The following is a 23026-nucleotide window of genomic DNA, read 5'->3' as shown; positions in this document are numbered from 1 at the left end:
CACTCTTTGCTTGCACCTCATAAGCTTTGTATTTTTGTATTTGTAACCTCTGTTCACTTTTAAAGATTGGAGATTTACTCGAGGTATATACCCTTTTAATTCTGCCTGTTAAACTACTCCATCTTAAAAGTCACTAGACTGAACTTCAATTGCTATTTATGTGCTCACTCAACAGCTTCTTACATTTTGGCACAGCCTTCTAAGACTGAGCAGACTGCGGTCCTTCTCTTTGCAAAAGAAACAGCTATTTGGATGACCTGACTGATAATGAAATGCTTTACTAGGCTACGCCTGGTTCAAATGTTTTTGCCTTCTGTATGAAATTAAAATTAGGAGGCACCCAGTGATAAAATAGTTACTATTAAATCCAATAGAAAATTTAAAAGGACCTCCTTTACCCAAAGGGTGATGATAATATGGAAGCAGCTATCACAAGGGAAAATGATGCCTGACAAATGTACTAGAATTCTTTGAGGAGATAACAAGCAGAATAGATAAAAGGATAACAATGACTGTAATATATTTGGATTTTCAGAAAGCATTTGAACAGATACCACACGTTTGACTATGACACCTCTAACTCATCATTACCCAACAACCTATTCTGCTGTCTGCACTAATTTATCTAGTACAAAAAGTTAAATAAAAACAAAATGAATACAGCAGTATTTGTGCAGAGTTTTGATAAGAAGTTGGAGTTAACGAATAAAATAATTCTGAGGATAAAACAGATAATAGAACTTGTGAAAAGGATTTTGATTGTGCTAAAAATGACAGGGAACAGAGTTTTGTTGTGAAATAAAAGTCAACAATCTAGCTAAAGGAAAAGGAAACTGGCCTTTTATGAAAAAGAACACTGTCTGCTTTGATGGCCTTCTGCCTCTCTTTCCCCTTCTGCTGAAGAATGGATTATTTTTTGCTTGTTTTAACATCACTATTTACTTGTGTCCTTCTATTAATGAAATAAAGCTTTTATTTCTCTGTGTACAGTACATTATGTACTTTATGTATTTTTTATTTACTAAAAACAAATTCTGCTCTACATAATAGAGTGATAATGAAAGCAAACCTTCATTTAACATAATCTCTTCTTCCCATAAAGTAGAAGGACAGAAGGAAGATTTGTATTGTGAAGAAATGCAGAGGAGGTTGGATGACAGGAAAATGGGTCTTATAGGCCAAAAGGACTGGCAATGAGGCAGAAAAAGTGGACACATGCTACTGTCCAAAAGTCAAAATTTATAAAAGCAATAAAAACAAAACAATATTGGAGGGGGGATGGAGATACAGAGAATATGATATGAAATTTCCAATGTTATTAAAGTGTCACTTGTCCATGTACCCCAGCTCTGTGAAGAGCATTTTAACAATCTGACTCTGGAAGTGGGGGACCTTTAGTGTATGGGAAATCTGCAAGAATGGGTTTCACCATATGCTTTGGAATTCCATCTCCCTCACACGTGCCTTACATTATTTGACATTCCCTGTTCGGAAGTTGATCTGACATGACTATATTTTAGTACAGGGCAGAAGCACGCCTGAAAGTTGCAGGGCCAAGTTGTCTGATTGCAGACTTCAGAAGACTGGTGGTTGTCTGAGGGGGTGGGAGGTGAGAAGGGGTGCAGTGGAGGTTGTGGGGATGGGTGAGTACAGAAGTGCTATTGTGTGGGATAGGGAGTTGCAATGGTCAAAGGATTAGGGGGCCAGCAGGAGATCATCTTTCCTGTTCCACAAAGACAGCTTTGGCTTCTCCTAGAGACAGTTATCTCCTCGCTGTATCATGGAAGTCTTGGAAAACAAGCTGGCTACATCTTTGTGAATAGACTTATAATGACAAGCTGGGAGTGACTCATCTATCTGATATTTGATCCTCTTCAATTTGCCAATCAGAGCAGCTTTCCCATCGCACTTCTTATTTTTGACATTTTTTATCCCAATTGTATCCAATTCCTGCCTTTCCATGGTAAAATCTGACCCAATGCATGCTTTCCTCCACCTTTGTGTTTTCCCAGGATGATCTCCCACCACGAATTGGGGTTTTGCCTCCATCAGTACACTAGGCTTCCGTAGCAAAAGACATAGACGTGGTACTGGGGTACTGAAAGATTTCACATATGCTTATTATAAGCTCTCTGACATATTACTGTCAGAGAGTCCTCAGTGCTTGGGCTAATATTAAGCTACTTGGTTACAAACAATAACATTAATTAGTGCATTCCACATGGCAATGCCTGTATCAATTAGAGTGCACTTGCTAACCTATCAGCACTCTCCTCTCAGGCAGTATAAATGTTGGCTTTCCTCTTGAATTTTTTGCGATATGTCATGATTAATGCAAAATTAAAAGCTTTGACAAAATGTTTCTTCCCTCAGCAATATTCAGGTTCTGTATGACCAAACTATGACCTGTATAACAGGTATGACAGAAAACCTGTGCTCTGACTTCCTTCCAACTGTCAGTCCTTACAGGATCCTTAGGCCCAGTTTCCTTAAAATCTCTTCATAGAACAGTCCACCATCCCAGGATTCAATCTGTCAAACCTCCACTACATTCTATTGATGGCAAATATATCCTTCTTAAGGGAACCAGAAATACATAAAATAATTCAGGATGAGTCAAATCAGTATATTAGACAATTGAAGGAAGAATTCCTGTATTCAAAACTATTTGCCTTCTGAGTTCCTTACTGTACCTGCTTGTTTGCTTTCTGTGATTTACAAGTAAGGGCACTTCAGTCCTCCAGCACTTTTCAATCACTCACTGTTTAAGAAATATTCTGCACCTGTGTTCCTTGTAGTAATTAGATTAGATTACTTACAATGTGGAAACAGGCCCTTCAGCCCAACAAGTCCACACCGCCCCGCCGAAGCGCAACCCACCCATACCCTTACATCTACCCCTTACCTAACACTACGGGCAATTTAGCATGGCCAATTCACCTGACCTGCACATCTTTGGAGTGTGGGAGGAAACCAGAGCACCCGGAGAAAACCCACGCAGACACGGGGAGAATGTGCAAACTCCACACAGAGAGTCACCTGAGGCGGGAATTGAACCCGGGTCTCTGGCGCTGTGAGGCAGCAGTGCTAACCACTGTGCCACCGTGCCGCCCACCATGTGGAAAACTTCACAAGTACTCCCATTATCTTCATTTTTTAAATTCAGTCAGAGCTTGTGCTTGTCACTGGCCTGCCAGCAATTTATTTATCACTATTACCCTTGAGAAAGTAGTGGTGAGCTGCCTTCTTGAACTGCTGCAGTTCATTCGCTGTCAGTAGCCCTTCGGATTGGAGTTCCAGGATGTTGACCGAGTGACACTGAAAGCTTTTTTAGGTATGTGAAAGGCAAAAAAATGGTTAAGACTAAAATTGGGCCCTTGAAGACAGAAACAGGGGAGTATATTACGGGGAACAAAGAAATAGCAGAAGAATTGAATTGGTACTTCAGATCTGTGTTTACTGGGGGAGACACAAGCAATCTCCCTGAGGTAACAGTGGCTGAAGGACCTGAACTTAAGGGAATTTATATTTGCCAGGAATTAGTGTTGGAGAGACCGTTAGGTCTGAAGGTTGATAAGTCCCTGGGGCCTGATGGTCTACATCCCAGGGTACTGAAGGAGGTGGCTCGAGAAATCGTAGATGCATTGGTGATTATTTTCCAGAGTTCGATAGATTCGGGATCAGTTCCTGCGGATTGGAAGGTGGCTAATGTTATACCACTTTTTAAGAAAGGTGGGTGAGAGAAAGCAGGAAATTATAGACCAGTTAGTCTGACCTCAGTGGTGGGAAAGATGCTGGAGTCTATTATAAAGGATGAAATTATGACACATCTGGATAGTAGTAACAGGATAGGTCAGAGTCAGCATGGATTTATGAAGGGGTAATCATGCTTGACTAATCTTCTGGAATTTTTTGAGGATGTAACTCTGAAGATGGATGAGGGAGATCCAGTAGATGTAGTGTAACTGGACTTTCAGGAAGCTTTTGATAAAGTCCCACATAGGAGGTTAGTGAGCAAAATTAGGGTGCATGGTATTGGGGGCAAAGTACTAACTTGGACTGAAAGTTGGTTGGCTGACAGGAAACAAAGAGTAGTGATAAACGGCTCCATTTCGGAATGGCAGGCAGTGACCAGTGGGGTACCACAGGGATCAGTGCTGGGACTGCAGCTTTTTACAATATATGTTAATGATATAGAAGATGGTATTAGTAATAACATTAGCAAATTTGCTGATGATACTAAGCTGGGTGGCAGGGTGAAATGTGAGGAGGATGTTAGGAGATTACAGGGTGACCTGGACAGGTTAGGTGAGTGGTCAGATGCATGGCAGATGTAGTTTAATGTGGATAAATGTATGGTTATCCACTTTGGTGGCAAGAACAGGAAGGCAGATTGCTACCTAAATGAAATCAATTTAGGTAAAGGGGCAGTACAAAGAGATCTGGGTGTTCTTGTACACCAGTCAATGAAGGTAAGCATGCAGGTACAGCAGGTGGTGAAGAAGGCTAATAGCATGCTGGCCTTCATAACCAAAGGGATTGAGTATAGAAGCAAAGAGGTTCTTCTACAGCTGTACAGGGCCCTGGTGAGACCACACCTGGAGTAATGTGTGCAGTTCTGGTCTCCAAATTTGAGGAAAGACATTCTGGCTATTGAGGGAGTGCAACGTAGGTTCACGAGGTCAATTCCTGGAATGGTGGGACTACCTTACGCTGAAAGACTGGAGCGACTGGGCTTGTATACCCTTGAGTTTAGAAGACTGAGAGGGGATCTGATTGAGACAGAAAAAGATTATTAAAGGATTGGACACTCTGGAGGCAGGAAACATGTTTCCACTGATGGCTGAGTCCCGAACCCGAGGACACAGCTTAAAGATACGGGGTAGACCATTTAGGACAGAGATGAGGAGAAACTTCTTCACCCAGAGAGTGGTGGCTGTGTGGAATGCTCTGCCCCAGAGGGCAGTGAAGGCCCAGTCTCTGGATTCATTTAAGAAAGAGTTGGATAGAGCTCTCAAGGACAGTGGAATCAAGCGTTATGGAGATAAGGCAGGAACAGGATACTGATTAAGGGTGATCAGCCGTGATCATATTGAATGGTGGTGCAGGCTCGAAGGGCAGAATTGCCTACTCCTGCACCTATTGTCTATTGTCTATTTCCAAATTAGGATGGAAGTGTCTTGGAAGATAATTTGCAGATGGTGGCATTCCTACATATTTGCTGCCCTTGTCCTTCCAAATGGGAGAGGCCATGAGCTTGGAATTTGTTTTCTAAGGAGACTCAGTAAATTTCTCCTTGCATCTTATAGCCAGTACACACTGCTGTTACTGAGCATCTGTCATGTGGGGAGTGAATATATATTGATGTGATGTCAATCAAGTGGCCAGCTCAGTCCTGGTTAGTGTCAAGCTTCTTATGTTTTTGGAGCAGTACCCATCCAAACAAATGGACAGTATTCGATTTTACTTCACATGAGATACCAAGCAATTTTCCACCTTGTTGAATTGATGCCGGTTGTACTGCAACAATGCTTAGCTCTTGCTACTCTGTAAGCTTGTTAAAAGTCTCTTCACATCTTGCTCACATCTTATTTTTCTTTGTAAATTTTCTGAGTTGTTCTCTACAAAGTTTTATTTTTAAAAGGGCATTTTCCATAATTTACTTTTTAAAAGGAAGATCTAATTTCTATTTATGCAATGTTTAGGAAATTATTAATCACATTCTTTTCAGCATGCAGAAGCACTTTAGTACACTTCAGAATATGCAACTCAGTTGATGTCACATTGGTTTCTGTTTCATACATAGAAAGATTAGAAAGGTGAATGTTATATAAAGACATCAAGAATTAGTAACAGTATAATATGATATCGCTATGACTGGATCATAAAATTGATGCAAGAACTTGAAGAAAATTGGAATCTTCCAGGATATAAATTGAGAGTTTGTACAGGCAGATTTTTCATCCAACTTTGACTATACCTTTGAACATAAAAGAATGAAACAAATCCATCACCGTGTTTATATTTTGCACAGTAGGGAAATATGTCATCCAATTAGAAATATTTTTACTCTGTATATTGGCTGTGTGGAATGGAACTTAAACTCACTTACAAAGATCAAGTGACTAAACACTTAAGTTTGTCAGCTAAATCCATTTATTACAGCTGAATTCTAATTGAATTACTTTCCCTGCTGTCAAAAATATTAACCCATTGTTAGATTTGTTTTCATGCTTAAAAATAAAGTCAAAGATACAATAATGTTTCTACCTATCAGAATTAGTACAAAATCTGCCTGTACAGTGTCTACAAATGTACCTTGGAGGACTCCAAGCATCATTGAATTCTCATACCAATTTCTTAATTATGAAATAAACCTTATAGTCGCAACATGAAATAAAACATTTTAAATATTCACAACTTCTAATTTTCTAATAAAGCATTTCCAATGGTGGTTCTATTTATCATATATTCTAACATTTTACATAACATGCTAAGGCTAAAGGCAGTAACATAATCCATGTCCACTCACTTTGTACTTAGTTGGATGTTCCAGGATTTCTGCCTTACCTTATGCTGTCCTTTTGTCTATTGCTTCCTCATGCAGAATTCTCAGGCTGAAAGCAGTTGCCTTGCCTCCAGAACAAAACACAAAGCTGGGCAGCCTGTCATTTAAAATGGATATTGCCACACTCCATTGACAAAGTCAAATTTTTGTAAAGAATTTTTATAATCCTCTCAAAACAATCCTCCAATTGTAGAATCAGATATGAATCCACCATTGTTACATTACCTTTGTGATAACTAATGATAACTTTAGTTCATGATGATAAGTGATTTACAGCTGTTAGCTCAATAATGTCATTGCCCATGAATTCAATCTCTTCTTACGTGAGTTAAATTCTTTCATTCAAGTCTGTAAGGACTTTGTTTCATGGATTACTCATCCCCTAAATGAACACTATGAATAGCCAAAGAGGTTTTGTTGTGGCCTATTTACATAACTTGATTCATGAGTCTGTAATAGCTAGGCCACTTGAATCATGTGACAACATTTTTAAGGACTTACATATCATCCGATCCAATTATAGGAGAGTCAACTTTAGAATTTTCAATATCTGATTTTATTACCCAATCATTAATTTTTTTTTGTATCACTCACTATTGGACAATAACCTGGTGTTGTGTGATTTTTGACTTTGTACACCCCAGTCCAACAATGACTCCTCCAAATCATGGCTACTTCTTTCATCGTTATAAGTACACTTCAGTTCTTACCATCACCCATGTTACAATATAACTTTAACATGGCACGCTTGCTGATTATTTTTCTCCTAACTGGTGAACCCACAACATAATTCAAATTATTGAATTACTTTGAGTTTGTTTTTAATGGTTTGTCAAAGACAGATAATAACCTTGTTCCCTATCTTTAAATCTACACTAGCTTTCATTGTTGAGCACTTTACAGATGCTTTTTGACCAATCAAATGTTTTGGTTAGCTTCTCTCTGAAACTTGACACATAGATTGGAAGTGTAATTTCTCCTTAATTCATCTAAGATGTCCTCTCACTTTTTAAAAACATTCATTCATGGGATGAGGGCTTCTCTGGTTAGGTCATTTATTGGCCATCCCTAATTGCCCAGCGGGTTGTGGGTGTGGAGTCACATGTATGCCAGACTAGATAAGGATAGTAATTATTCCAGATATTTATTGAATTCAAATTCCACCATCTGTTGTGGCGGGATTTGAACATAGGCCCACAGAACATGACCTGGGTTTCTTTATTAACAGTCCAGGCAATAATATCACTAGGCCATTGTCTCCCCTTCAGTTCAACTAAATCCAAAATAACAATATTCTACAACATTCTACAAACATACATCACGACCTACACAAGCAAAACTGTGCCCACTAACTTCATCAGCCAGCTCTGTGGTAAGGGAACAATGAGTGACGTACAAAAATCTGGCATCCTAGCATCCAGTGGGAATTCAATGAAATGATTTAAATCTTTTAGATGAGATAAAATTAACAAATGCATGTATAGGGTGTAGGTTTGCTCACTGAGCTGTAGGTTTGATATCCAGACGTTTCATTACCTGGCTAGGTAACATCATCAGTGGTGACCTCCAAGTGAAGCGAAGCTGTTGTCTCCTGCTTTCTATTTATATGTTTGTCCTGGATGGGGTTCCTGGGGTTTGTGGTGATGTCATTTCATTCCAAACATATAAATAGAAAGCAGGAGACAACAGCTTCGCTTCACTTGGAGGTCACCACTGATGATGTTACCTAGCCAGGTAATGAAACGTCTGGATATCAAACCTACAGCTCAGCGAGCAAACCTACACCCTAAACCTCAACCTGAGCTACAGACCTTCACAAACCTTGCAAAAATGCATGTATATTTGGTGGACAGAATACCAAATGGGATGATGTCAAATAATCTGGACTAGCATTGCCCATAATCCTGACTGTTAATTTTATAATTATTCTTTCAGTGTCAACAATAAATGAAACATATCTTTGAGGTGAAACGCATTTTGGGATTTTGGCATGCATGACCTTGAATTCATCTTGAAAAGCAAATCAACAACTAAATCAGTTGTAAACAAATACTTGGCAAAGATTTAAAGTAATCTCAGGTTATGGTAAATCAGATTGGTCTCGAATATAATGCCATTAGCAATGTATTATTTATTCTTATTATTTTGCTGTTCTATTTCAGACTATTGCTAAGAAACACTTTTGACTGATGTTACATAGCTTCAGCCATCTTTGTAGTCTCAGAATCCTATAACTATTGATGTTTTATTTCCTTACTGCTATGGAAGTTTAAATAATCTCTAAAATTCACAAGAACAGCCTGCAGCAAGGAAGGTTTGGCTGTTTAATTACAAAGATTGTGAACAATTGGTACAATTGTGTGTAGGAATAAATTAACAGAAGTTCTTTTGAAAGAGTCACTGGACTCAAAACTTAGTTCTGCTTTTTTCCCACAGATGCTACCAGACCTGCTGAGTTTCTCCAGCAATTTCTTATTTTGTAACAGAAGTCTAAATTCCAAGTTTGAAATTATATAAATACATTTGGAGCATGAGACCTACAAGATATTGCTCACTTGTAGAGTTTAAAGCACATACAGATTAATCGCAAAATTTTTTGTTATCCCTTCACACGATGTGAGCAACATAGGTTAGGCCATCTCTAATAGTCCTTGATGTTAACATATCCCCTATTGCTATTAGTAAGGGAGGAGTGGCTCTTGTGGCACATTGGCAGTGTCCCTGCTTCTGAGCAATGAGGCCTAGTCCTACCTGCTCCAGAGGGGTGTAATAACATCTCTGAATAGGTTGATTAGAACATATATTGGTGACCACGATGTGGAGGTGCTGGTGTTGGACTGAGGTTGACAAAGTTAAAAAATTACGCAATACCAAGTTATAGTCCAACAGGTTTATTTCAAAGTACTATAAGTTCTGTGCCCTATGATCCTGCCGCACTAGTTAGCTGACGAAGGAGCAGCACTGCAAAAGCAAATAAACCTGTTGGGGTACAACCTGGTGTTGTGATTTTTAACTAAATACTATATATTGATGAGAAAGTTCCAAGATTTTAACTCACTGACAATAAAGGAACAAGTATAAAACGTCAGGTCAGCATGGTATTTGGTCTGAAAGGTAGAGTCCCCATCCAGCTGCTGCCTTTGTCCTTCTGGGCATTAGAGATTGCAGGTTTGAGTGGTGCTGAAGGGAGCTTATCAAGTTGCTATTGTGCCATTTCACACATTGTCCACATTGCTGACATGGTGCATCTAATTAATTGAGTAGGTGTGGAAGGCAGTGGATGGGGTGCCATTCAAGCGGTTGCTTCAAAACACAAGGAGTGTGCTGGAGAAACTCAGCAAGTGTGGCAGCATCTGTGGAGAGAAACAGAGTTAACACTTTGACTTTGGTATTGACCTCTTCAGAACTCGAAACATGAACAACAGACTCATAAATCATAGTGTAGGAGGTCATCAAGTCCACACCGACCATCCAAAGAGCATCCCACCCAGTCCTATCCTATCCTTATATACCTGCACTTCCCATGGCTAATCCAGCTAGTCTGCACAGCCCTAGACACTATGGGCAATTTAGCACAGTTGATCCGGCTGACCTGTACAACTTTGGACCATGGGAGGATGCTACAGCACCCAGAGGAAACCCACGTTCAAATTCCACATGAACAGACATCTGAGCTATGAGGCAGCATTGCTAACCACTGAGCCACTATGCCACCACATAAAGTTACAACTCAAGAAATAAAAGCACCAATAGTAATATCAATGCAAAACTGGCTGAGTGGTAAGACATTGAGAGCATTGGTCAAAATGGAGAGTATTTTAGAGTCATAGAGATGTACAGTATGGAAACAGATCCTTCACTCCAACTTGTCCATGCCGACCAGATATCCTAACTTAATCTAGTCCCATTTCGCAGCACTTGGCCCATATCCCTCTAAACCCTTCCTATTCATATACCCACCCAGATGCCTTTTAAATGCTGCAATTATACCAGCCTCCACCACTTCCTTTGGAAGCTCATTCCCTTTTATATCTTTCCTGTCTCACCCTAAACCTATGTCCTCTAGTTCTGGATTCCCCGACCCCAGGGAAAAGTCTGAAATTATTTATCCTATCCATGACCCTCATGATTTTATAAACCTCTATAAGGTCACCCCTCAGCCCCAGCCTATTCAGCCTCTCCCTATAGCTCAAATCCTCCAATCCTGGCAAAATCCTTGTAAATCTTTTCTGAACCCTGGTCATAGAGTCACAGAGTCATAGAGATGTACAGCATGGAAACAGACCCTTCGGTCCATGCCGACCAGACATCCCAACCCAATCTAGTCCCTGCTGCCAGCACCTGGCCCATATCCCTCCAAACCCTTCCTATTCATATACCCATCCAAATGCCTCTTAAATGTTGCAATTGTACAAACCTCCACCACATCCTCTGGCAGCTCATTCCATACACGTACCACCCTCTGCGTGAAAAAGTTGCCCCTTAGGTCTCTTTCATATCTTTCCCCTCTCACCCTAAACCTATGCCCTCTAGTTCTGGACTCCCTGACCCCAGGGCCATACTAGACTGAAAATGTTACCTCTGCATCTCCCTCCACAGATAGCTCCTACAAAGCTAGCTGACATTGACACTGATAACTAAGCGATAGTAAATACTGGTCATGATCTTTGGAGGATGATTGTTGGAAAGACTATGGAAGAAGTGGAAAGAAACAAAAAGCACCTCAAGAAAAGGGGAAAATAGAGACAAGCAAATTTGTATTGTAATTCCCCAGGGATTAGTATTGGGATCCTTGCTTTTCCTGGCTATATATTAGTTGAGTGCAGGGCACAATTTCAAAGTTTGGAAATTTTACAAAACTTGAAAAAACTGTAAACTAGACGTTTAAGTTGACAAGTTGATCAAATAAGTAGAAGTATTCCAACGCACAGTGTGAGGCGATATATTTTGGCAGAAAGCAAACCGAGATGCAGTATAAAATATGGAGTGTATAAGAACGGAGAGCTAGAGTGTGTGCATGCATAAGTCATTAAAGATGGAAAGACACGTGGAGAGGGAGAGTAATAAATTATATATGGGCTGCCTCACAGCACCAGAGACCTGGGTTCAATTCCCTCCTCAATTCCCTGTCTGCGTAGAGTTTGCACATTCTCCCTGTGTCTGCGTGGGTTTCCTCCCACAGTCCAAAAATGTGCAGGTTAGGTGAATTGGCCAAGCTAAATTGTCCGTAGCGTTAGGTGAAGCAGTAAATGTAGGGGAATGGGTCTGGGTGGGTTGCTCTTCAGAGGGTTGGTGTGGACTTGTTGGGCCAAAGGGCCTGTTTCCACACTGTTAAGTAATCTAATCTGCACTCCACCCTGTCTTTCATTGATAAGGAGATAGAAAATGAGGTCAGCAATATTATATAAAACATGCATTAACCATGAGCAGCACATTTTAGAAGGATTAGATTAGATTACATTACAGTGTGGAAACAGGCCCTTCGGCCCAACAAGTCCACACCAACCCGCCGAAGCACAACCCACCCATACCCCTACATTTACCCCTTACCTAACACTACAGGCAATTTAGCATGGCCAATTCACCTGGCCTACACATCTTTGGACTGTGGGAGGAAACCGGAGCACCCGGAGGAAACCCACGCAGACACGGGGAGAACGTGCAAACTCCACACAGTCGGTCACCTGAGGCAGGAATTGAACCCGGGTCTCAGGCGCTGTGAGGCAGCAGTGCTAACCACTGTGCCACTGTGCCGCCCACCAATGGGATGTGGATGTATTGCAAAATATTCAGAAGAGAATGGTTCCAGGAGTGAGAAACTTCAGTTAAGTTGGATAGACTGAAGAAGTTAAGGCTGGTTTCCTTCACGAGAAGATGGTGCAGAGGAAATTTGATTGAAGCTTTCAAAATCATAAGATGTCTAGACAAAGTAGACAGGGAGAAACTATTCCCACTCTGAAAAGGATCCAGAACAACAAAGCAGAGGTTTAAAGTGACTTGCAAAAGAAATGTAATGTGTGAAAAGAAAAGTTTTCACACATTGTTATCCCTTGAGTCGATATTTTTGAAGTTGTTCTGCTAAGTGCAAGATAAAAAACTTTGGCAATTTTTATGTTTTTCCATCAATACTCAACTTTGAAATTACTAATCCTAATTGTTACTCATTTAGGCTTTGGATAAAAACTTATAATTTGATAAACACAATGTGTAATTATGAAATATGTAATGACTATCTGTACAATGTATACTTAGTGTAAAATATTGATAAGAACTTCCTGTATTTTAAAATGTTTGTAAATAAACTGCACAGAGTCAAATTTTCTTTGAGACAAAAAGTGCAATGGAATTCAGGATTTCAAAGTTTTTCTTGGGAAAGAAAATGGCAAATTGTAACTGGAAACAAAAACTAAGGAATGATTCTTCCAACTGCTAAGGAACTCCCAACTTACAAGCAGACAAAAACTGGTTATATCTGTATCAAAGGAAAGAGAGCCATCCAAGTTGAGTCATAGTAGATAATGCCAGACCAGGCAGGTAGTCTGAAAAATATGGAAGGTTGGTTCAGAAGCTGAGAAGAGACAAATTGTCACAGTGGTTCCTGTTATTTGAAGATGAATTGTACCCCTAGATCATAAAGGGAATATTTGAAGAAGTTCTGAATACTTGCATCACTTTGGGGAAAAGATCATGCCCATGAATAGTGAGCTGGTGATGTGTGCCACTTGACTAGGGTTCAGGCTAACTCCTAGGAGAGTTCTTTCTAATACACTAAATGGGAGGGACAGGATTCTGGGTAATCCAGGATGGAGGACAGGAAAAATATCAGGCTGTAACAGCTGCTCCTTTTTTGAGGTGTTTTAGATGCTGGAGGTGATTTCCTCAAATTCCAGGAGCAGCAATTACTGTTTTATATGCTGTTACATTGTTTTGGAACTTTGGAGAAAAAAGTCAAAACAACAGCAGTTTTAAAAGGGAGAAGAGCAGACAAAGGAAGCACATGGTGAGGTCAGTGCAAGAGAGAGAGAGAAAGCAACCCACATTGCTAACTGACAGTTAGCAGTTATTGCCTTTGTTGTTGAATTCACATATCACTGGACATCTGAATGTGTCTGGGAAAAGTTAAAAACAGTGAAATTCACAACTGATCTTGGAGGAACCTGTCTGGGCAAGGTCACAGCACAGAAACAGATAAGTGGATTTTAAGCACGGCCTTAAAGTAAATCTGCTGTAGTGCATAGAGTGGTTTTTTTTCCCCTGATTATATGTTTTATTGAGCTATGTCTCTTGATTAACTTAAAAATATAAGCCATAAGTATTAATTTCACCTGTAGCAGTGTTTTGCAGAGGAATAAGACATGCTATTTTCTTGGTCTGTAGATTGAAAGAAGCAAAAATGGCCTTTAGTAGAGTGATCTGCTCTTCTTGTCAGATGTGGGAGATTAGGGAGAGTTTACGGGTTACTGAGGATTATATCTGCAATAAATGCCATTGGTTGTGAATACTGTCAGATCAACTGGATCAGTTGGAGAGGCAGTTAGAGGCAATGAGGAATTTACAAGAGCAAGGGGATGTGATGGATGGCAGTTATAGGAAGGGCGAGGGGGATATCTCAGATGCATTCACATAGATGGGTTAACTCCAAGAAAGGTAAGAGAGGTAGACAGGTAGTGCAGGAGTCTTCTGTAGCTATCCCCATTTCAAACAAGTATAGTGTTTTAGAAAATGTAGGGGGTGATGGACACTCAGGGGTACGTAGCACGAATAGCCAAGCTTCTAGTATTCAGACTGGCTCTAATGTAATGATAGGTACATCGGGTTCCAAGTAATTGATTGTGTTAGGTGACTCTCTAGTTTGAGGTACAGACAGACATTTGTGGCCAGCAGTAAAAAAGCAGAATGGTGTGTTGCTTCCCTGGTGCCAGGATCAAGGATGTCTCAGAGAGGGTGCAGAATGTTCTCATGGGGGAGAGGGGCCAGCAGGAGGTCATTGTCCACATTGGAACCAACAACATAGGAAGGGAAAAGGTCGACATCCTGAAGGGAGCTTACAGAAAGTTAAGCAGGAATTTAAAAAGGTCCTCGAAAGTAGTAATATCTCGATTACTCCCCTGCTACGGGTAGTGAGGGTAGGAATAGGAGAATAAAGCAGATAAATGCATGGCTGAAGAGCTGGTGTTCAGGCTGGGGGGGGGGGGGGGGGAGGGGTGTAGAGAACTTACAAGAAATTATTCTGATTCAGTATGTCGATGTACCTACTGGGGGGGGGGGGGGGTGTAGAGAACTTAGGGAGAGAGTGAGGAAAGATTTCAATCTGAGACTGATACAGTAGAGATCAAAGGTAAGTCAAAAAGTCAGGGCAGGCAGGGACAAAGCAGGACTGATAAATTAAACCGCATTTATTTCAATGCAAGGGGCCTAATAGGGAAGGCAGATAAATTCAGGGTATGGGTAAGAACATGAGACTGAGATATCACAGCAATTACAGAAATATGGCTCAGGCATAGATAGGACTGGCAGCTTAATGTTCCCGGATACAAATGCTACAGGAAGGATAGAAAGGGAGACAAGAAAGGAAGGGGAGTGGCATTTTTGACAAGGGATAGCATTACAGCTGTGCTGAGGAAGATATTCCTGGAAACACATCCAGGGAAATTATTTGGGTGAAACTGAGAAATAAGAAAGGGATGATCACCTTATTAGGACTGTATTATAGACCCCCTAATAGTCAGAGGGAAATTGAAAAACAAATTTGTAAGGAGATCTCAGTTATCTGTAAGAATAATAGGATGGTTATAGTAGGGGATTTTAATTTTCCAAACATAGGCAGGGACTCCCATAATATTAAGGGTTCAGATGGAAAGGAATTTGTTAAGTGTGTACAAGAAATGTTTCTGATTCAGTATGTCGATGTACCTACTAGAGAAGGTTCATAACTTGACCGACTCTTGGGAAACAAGGCAGGACAGGTGACCAAGGTGTCAGTGGGGGAGCACTTTGGGGAGAGTGACCATGATTCTATTAGTTTTAAAATAGTGATGGAAAAGGATAGAATGGATCTAAAAGTTGAAGTTCTAAATCAGAGGAAGGCCAATTTTGACAGTATTAGGCAAGAACTTTCAAAAGCTGATTGGGCACAGATGTCTGCAGGTAAAGGGACGGCTGGAAAAATGGGAAGCCTTCAGAAATGAAATAATGAGCGTCCAGAGAAAGTATATTCCTGTTAGGGCGAAAAGGCAGGCTGGTAGGTATAGGGAATGCTGGATGACTGAAGAAATTGAGGGTTTGGTTAAGAAAAAGAAGGAAGCATATGTTAGGTATAGACAGGATAGATCGAGTGGATCCTTTGAGGAGTATAAAGGCAGGAGGAGTATACTTAAGAGGGAAATCAGGAGGGCAAGAAGGCGACATGAGATAATTCTGTTTGCCAAAGCTAAGGAGAATCCAAAGAGTTTTTACATTAAAGACAAAAGGATAACTAGGGAGAGAATAGGGCCCCTCAAAGATCAGCAAGGCGGCCTTTGTATGGAGCTGCAGGAGATGGGGCAGATACTAAACGGGTATTTACAACAGTATTTACCGTGGAGAAGGACATGGATGATATAGAATGTAGGGAAATAGACGGTGACATCTTGAAAAATGTCCAGATTACAGAGGAGGTGGTGCTGGATGTCTTGAAATGCATAAAAGTGGATAAATCTTCAGAATCTGATCAGGTGTACCCTAGAACTTTGTGGGAAGCTAGAGAAGTGGTTGCTGGGCCTCTTAGTGAGATAGTATCATCGATAGTCACAGGTGAGGTGCCAGAAGACTGGAGATTGGCTAATGTGGTGCCACTGTTTAAGAAGGGTGGTAAGGACAAGCCAGGGAACTATAGACCAGTGAGCCTGACATCGGTGGTGGGCAAGTTGTTGGAGAGAATCCCGAGGGACAGGATGTACATGTATTTGGAAAGGCAAGGACTGATTAGGGATAGTCAACATGGCTTAATGTATGGGAAATCATGTCTCACAAACTTGATTGAGTTTTTTGAAGAAGTAGTAACAAAGAGAATTGATGAGGGCAGAGCAGTGGATGTGATTTATGTGGACTTCAGTAAGGCGTTTGACAAGGTTCCCCATGGGAGACTGGTTAGCAAAGTTAGATTTCATGGGATACAGGGAGAAGCCACCATTTGGATACAGAACTGGCTCAAGGTAGAAGACAGAGGGTGGTGGAGGAGGGTTGTTTTTCAGACTGGAGGCCTGTGACCAGTGGAGTGCCACAAGGATCAGTGCTGGGTCCACTACTTTTCATCATTTATATAAATGATTTGGATGTGAGCATAAGAGGTGTAGTTAGTAAGTTTGCTGATGACACCATAATTGAAGTTGTAGTAGACAGCAAAGGTTATGTCAGATTACAACGGGATCTTGATCAAACGGGCCAATGGGCTGAGAAGTGGCAGATGGACTTTAATTCAGATAAACGTGAGGTGCTGCATTTTGGGAAAGCAAATCTTAGCAGGACTTATACACTTAATGGTAAGGTCCTAGGGAGTGTTTCTGAACAGAGAGACCTTGGAGTGCAGGTTCATAGCTCCTTGAAAGTGGAGTCGCAGGTAGATAGGATAGTGAAGGCAGCATTTGGTATGCTTTCCTTTATTGATCAGTGTACTGAGTACAGGAGTTGGGAGGTCATGTTGCGGCTGTAAAGGACATTAGTTTGGCCACTTTTGGAATATTGTGTGCAATTCTGGTCTCCTTCCTATTGGAAAGATGTTGTGAAACTTGAAAGGGTTCAGAAAAGATTTGCAAGGATGTTGCCAGGGTTGGAGGATTTGAGCTATAAAGAGAGGTTGAATAGGTTGGGGCTGTTATCCCTGGAGCGTCAGAGGCTGAGAGGTGACCTTATAGAGGTTTATAAAATCATGAGGGACATGGATAGGATGAATAGACAAAGTCTTTTCCCTGCTGTTTTTCCCAGAACTAGAGGGCATAGGTTTAGGGTGAGAGGGGAAAGATATAAAAGAGACCTAAGAGGCAACTTTTTCACTGAGGGTGGTATGGGTATGGATTGAGGGAAAGTGGTGGATGCTGGTACAATTGCAACATTTAAGAGGCATTTGGATGGGTATATGAATAGGAAGAGTTGGAGGGATATGGGCTAGGTGCTGGCAGGTGGGACTAGATTGGGTTGGGATATCTGGTCAGCGTGGATGATTTGGACCGAAGGGTCTGTTTCCATGCTGTGCATCTCTAGGACTCTGAGAATATGAGAGAGTATTTATCTATGAAACTTCATGCTCATTCATGCAACTATTAGGGCACCAACTGGTTGCACCAGGAGTGTGACAAACACTACCGAATTGATCTTTCAAGTGTGACATTTCCACAAGTAAAATGGATTCTAAAAATTAGCTGTTAAGAATCACGAGGAAAGGAGATGAAATTCTTTGCAAGGAGTAGTTTTGAAGGATTATATCAAGTTTGGTAACCAATATGCTAAAGGTACTACTGAGCAAAGTCAAAAAGATCTCTGCTAATTGTCTCCAATGCTTTGTGTAATTTATAGTTTATAACTGGCCACTATTTTCCTGTTAATGCATGTTTAATTTATGTTGATTCAATATAAGTGTAGGTGGTCAGTTAGTATTTGCTTTGTCCCTCGTACAACTAAGTGTTTTAAAGTACAGAATTTTGAGGCTCTGTTTAGATTTCTTCTCATTAAAAATAGTTACTGGTATATACTGTGATTGCAAGAATCACACAGAGGATGTTACTGATGGACACAACAGTTTTGAAAATCAAAATTTAAGTCATTTTAAAACTCACTTGTAATGCTAATTTTAATAATTATGTATTTTATGATAAATTCAGGAGATCATACTTATAAGTGATGCATCATTCCAGGAGTTGAGGACCAAATGGTGGAGCTGTTCCAATCCCACATTACTTTAGAAGGGATTAAACATAACTGATACATCAGGAAGGCAGAACCATTGCTGGTGAGAGTTTGAGGATAGTCACACTGACGAGAGGTATGGGTAGTAACTGAACAAAAACAGTTGCTTAATATTTCAACTTCTGACAAAATTACCAGTATTGCTTGACAAGTGGTATTAAAATGGGAAAACATACATATTTAATTGGAACTTAAAAAATGACCATGCAATTCTAAGGTGCAGAATGATTTAGGTATTCTAGTGCATGAATGATTAAAGATCATTGCGCAGGTACAGAAATGATCAAGACAACAATTGAGGGATGCGATCCTTTATGTTTAATTCCTCTCATTATAAAAGTAAAATGTTATATCTTCAGTTATACAAGGTGAACCAAAATCTCAAATATGACATGCAGTTTAAATCTGTTTTTTTTTTATTTATTAAGCAACCTGTTCAGAAATGGAGCAAGCTGGACTTGAACCAGGGCCTCCTGGCTCAGAGGTAGTGACACTACTACTGTGCCACAAGAACAAAGATGCAAATGCATTGCAGGTGATTCAAAAACTGTTTACTAGATTAATACCTGCAATCAATCAGACTGTCCTAGGAAGATAGGTTGAACAGGTTGAGTTTGTCTCCAATGTAGTTAAAAGTGTGAGGGTGACTTAATTGAAGTGCATGAGATCTTCAATGGTCTTGACAAGGTGAACATGGAAAGAATATTTCTTTTTGTGGGTGGAGTCCAGAACTGAGGGGTGCAGTTTCAAAATTAGAGGTAATCCTTTTCGGACCAAGAGGAAGAAAACTAAATTCTCTTAGGATCATGCAACTTTGGAAATCTGCCTCACAGGCAGTTGATGCAAAAGTCATTGAATACTTTTAAGGGAGAGGTAGATAGATTGTTGTTACGCAACAGAATCTAAGATTACAGAGGAGATAGGAATGCAGACCTCAAAACACAGACAGATCAATCACAATCTTATGGAATGGCAGAGTAGTTTCAAGAGGCTGAATGGCCTGCTTTTTCTCCTTTGTTGAATGTTTGAATGCAATGTGCGGTAGTTTTTTAATATAAAGGGATAATTAATTTAACATGCAAAATAAATCATGCTTTTGCATTAACAAAATTAAAAATAATCTTTCAAAATTATTCCAGGTCAGTTTGTGAGAAAACAACAATAAAATGATTTGTTTTAGTGAAAGCAATCTTTTAAAAAATAATTTGGTTAGCCAAAACCTAAAATAAGTATGCATAATCAATTGCACAACACTTAAAATTGTTAAGAAATCTTGATAATAAAGGCTACAGCCATGGATTATAAACAATGTATTACTTTTTTTTCATTTTATTAAGTAATGTGTAAACAAGAAAAGTGGACAAACTATATATTGAAAGGATTTACAGGGAGCAGAATGCTAAGAAAAGCCAATAGTTTTACATAACAATGCACTGCTCTGTGTTCTGTAAAGGTGTGTAACAACACAGACAGAAATTGGAATATAAATGATTGTCATTCATGATCACTTGTAACTAATTTTATTGCAGTAATGGACTGTTGGCAACCAGTCCCCAGTATCAGGTATGAAACCTCTTTAGATGCAAATGGTTCCATGTAAATGCAAATAAACGTTGAGTTGATCCACCCCTTCAGAAATGTAGATTCCTAACTGCATTTATGATAGCAGTTGAATGTAGAGAGGACCATAGGTAAATGGGGAAAGAAAAAAAAAAGAAATCTTGAACCATAATTCCTCAAAGTAAACATATTAAAGATACGTTTGTTTGCCCATTTCCTCAGACCCTTTGTTTTGGGTCAAAAGCTCCCTTTATTGCAAGTAACGTGTAAATGCACATTTAAATTATATTATATAACCTTCAATATGAAAATACATAGCTTTACTTTGCATAGGGAATTGGTCACCAGTTCACATTCCTTTGCCCCTTAAAATGCCAACTTTATATATTCACTGAATACTTGCAAATGAAGGCTTTATTCAGGCACAATAGTGTTTATCCTGGATAGGAAAGCTAAAATAAATTGTACACAGCAAATCAAAACTTCCTTTCCTTTGTAGAACAATAAAACTAAGATCTATTAAGCTCTTTCTTCCCATTTAGCAGAAAATGCCTAGATGGCAATCTTACTGTTTTGCAAAAACTACAAACAGCACTGGTTCATTTAAAAAAATTAAACTACATCTTAAAAATCTCTGACCCCTTTATACAGATTCAGTAGTACAGGAAGCAAACTAAACATTCACCATGTGCAGTCTGCAAATTCAGCATAATAGCAGATAAGGCCTCAAAAATTCTTACTGGCTAAAAATTTACATCATACAATTATACCCAGCTTTATAAAGATATATCATAATATCTGTCATTTAATATAGGGCAATGATTATCATAAAAGGGGAAGTATTTCGAAGTATTGATTTTCCTGGTTACTTGGAACAACTTGAATCTTAGTAAGTTGTCTCAAATCTGAAGGAGTTATAGCTCACGTAGACTGCACAGCTTTCTTCAGTTTATCTATTTCCAGCTGTAAATTAAAAAAAGAAATTTAGTGACTATCATTCAGCAATGCAACATTTCAAGAGCATTTAACTTCAACGGCAAAGAGAACATCCAAACATACATTCTTTGTTAAAGGCTGACTATTCTGGTATGCCTGGAACTGGGGCATGTAAGCAAACATCTGCACAGTCACAAAGATATCTGCAGACTGAACATCCAGGAAGAGTCAGGAGTTGGTAACTGGAAGCCTATGGTACTTATCCATCAATGGCATAATACCTCATCTTCTAACAAATCCGCCTTCATGCACTATACCCTCACCCATTGAGTTCACAAGTGTCCTAAAATCTATTGACCTCCCTCACCCTAATATACTCTATGGTTGAACATCCATAGTTCCCTGTGGTAGCGAATTTCAAAGATTTAAACCCTTTGAATGAATACACTTCTCATTAGTCAGAAATAAGTGATCCCTTTTTTCTGAGACTACTGACCATTGTTTCTAGATTCTCTAGCCAAAGATAATCATTCCAGTATATCCTCAAGCCCTCGGAAAACTTTACGTTTTGATGGAATCATGGATTAGGTAGAATTTATCTATAACAGGTCTTCAAAAATACAATCCTCTCAAGCCAGGAATCAATCTAGCAAGCCTCCCTCGGAAGCAAGTTATGGTCTCCATAAGAAAGACGACCAAAGCTGTATTCATTACTGCAAGTAAGGCATCATCAGGTCCTCTACAAATGCAGGAGACAAAGTTATTCTAATAGCTCGATCCCTTTGCAATAAAAAAAAGCATCTTTTGCTTTTTCATTTTCTGCAGGGAAACTGAGAACAGAAAAGTATTGGCCTTACCAGTGACATTTATTTCCCATAAAATAACAGTTAAAAACTGCATTATAACTTTGCAATCCATGTACAAAATCATCCCTGGTCAGCCTGAACACTTATATTTACTTGTTTCTGATCTTATTTAAAAAGTGTGTTCTCTTTCCACCAAATTGCATAACTTTACATTCTGCTAAAATTTCCCATCTCGCACATTCTTGCCTGCCTCTATCCCAATGCATTTTTCTCACTGTTCACTTTCCACCTTGTTTGATATGTCACACTTTGTCTTCTCATCTAAGTCACAGATAATGGATTGAATAGCCAAGTCTCAAGCATAGTACTCTACTGACTAAAGCCTGTGAACATAAATATATTCCTATACTGATTATTAACCAATCCTCAATCTATTGCAACTGAAAACCTGATGCCACTGAAACAACTCCACAGAGGCTGGTGTCCCATCACCAAGTCACTCTTTATTTACACAGGAACAGATCTCGACTTCTGTACTGCCTCATTCAGGGCTACATACCAGTATCAGTACCTGACACTCACCTTTTTAAGTCAATCAGGGCTCCCTGATTGGGTCTGTTAATCTGATCCACCAGCTGACCCTGTTCCAATCACTACACCCACGGGTATTAATTTGTGAAAGAAATCCTTTTAGGCATCTAACAAACTTTGTTTTGGAAAAAGTGCAATTATATACCATCCATTGGTATCTTACCCTAAGAGTTACACCCACACAATACTCTCAGATAACAATTCCCTTTCCATTAACTCACACTGAAACTGCTAACTATTATCTGCAATATTACAGGTCAACTTGGATCCAAACTTGTGGTGAGACAGAAGCCTCGACATTTTGTTTTGTGCATAACATTTACTGGCTATTCAGTCTTAGTGGCACACACCAGTTTCACCTCTTCCCTTTTAGATATTTCCTGATCAACCTGTTCAGAGTAGTTTTGACTCACTTTTGGAGCAGGTGGGAACTGAACCTGGGCCTCCTGGCTCAGACACAGGGACACAACCAATGCGCCACAAGGGCTTTAACCTGTTCCTGTTCTTTTGAAATTTGCAACGGTTTCATTTTAAAAACGTGTTCACCTTTTAGATCTTCCCAGTCAGTGAATCATTCAACCCTAATCACTTCCTTAACTACATGCTATTTTAACATTACACATTT

The 23026-nt window shown here is 39.7% G+C and overlaps 1 protein-coding gene across 4 annotated transcripts in view; it reads right to left on the bottom strand.

Annotated features, from left to right (window-relative positions):
• Window positions 1-18811: 18811 nt before the first annotated feature.
• Window positions 18812-23026, bottom strand: part of cd2ap (CD2-associated protein) — a 238933-nt gene continuing 234718 nt past the window's right edge. For all 4 annotated transcript variants that reach the window (XM_072556564.1, XM_072556572.1, XM_072556581.1 and 1 more), the window contains one exon: window positions 18812-21031. In XM_072556564.1, coding sequence (XP_072412665.1) covers window positions 20990-21031 — 42 coding nt within the window. In that variant the 3' untranslated portion in view covers window positions 18812-20989. The remainder of the gene's footprint in view (window positions 21032-23026) is intronic.

This window comes from Chiloscyllium punctatum, chromosome 3 (genome assembly GCF_047496795.1).
Source record: "Chiloscyllium punctatum isolate Juve2018m chromosome 3, sChiPun1.3, whole genome shotgun sequence".
Taxonomy (NCBI): domain Eukaryota; kingdom Metazoa; phylum Chordata; class Chondrichthyes; order Orectolobiformes; family Hemiscylliidae; genus Chiloscyllium; species Chiloscyllium punctatum.
The sequence above is the reverse complement of the archived record's forward strand: the minus strand, read 5'-3'. Positions and strand labels throughout refer to the sequence as shown.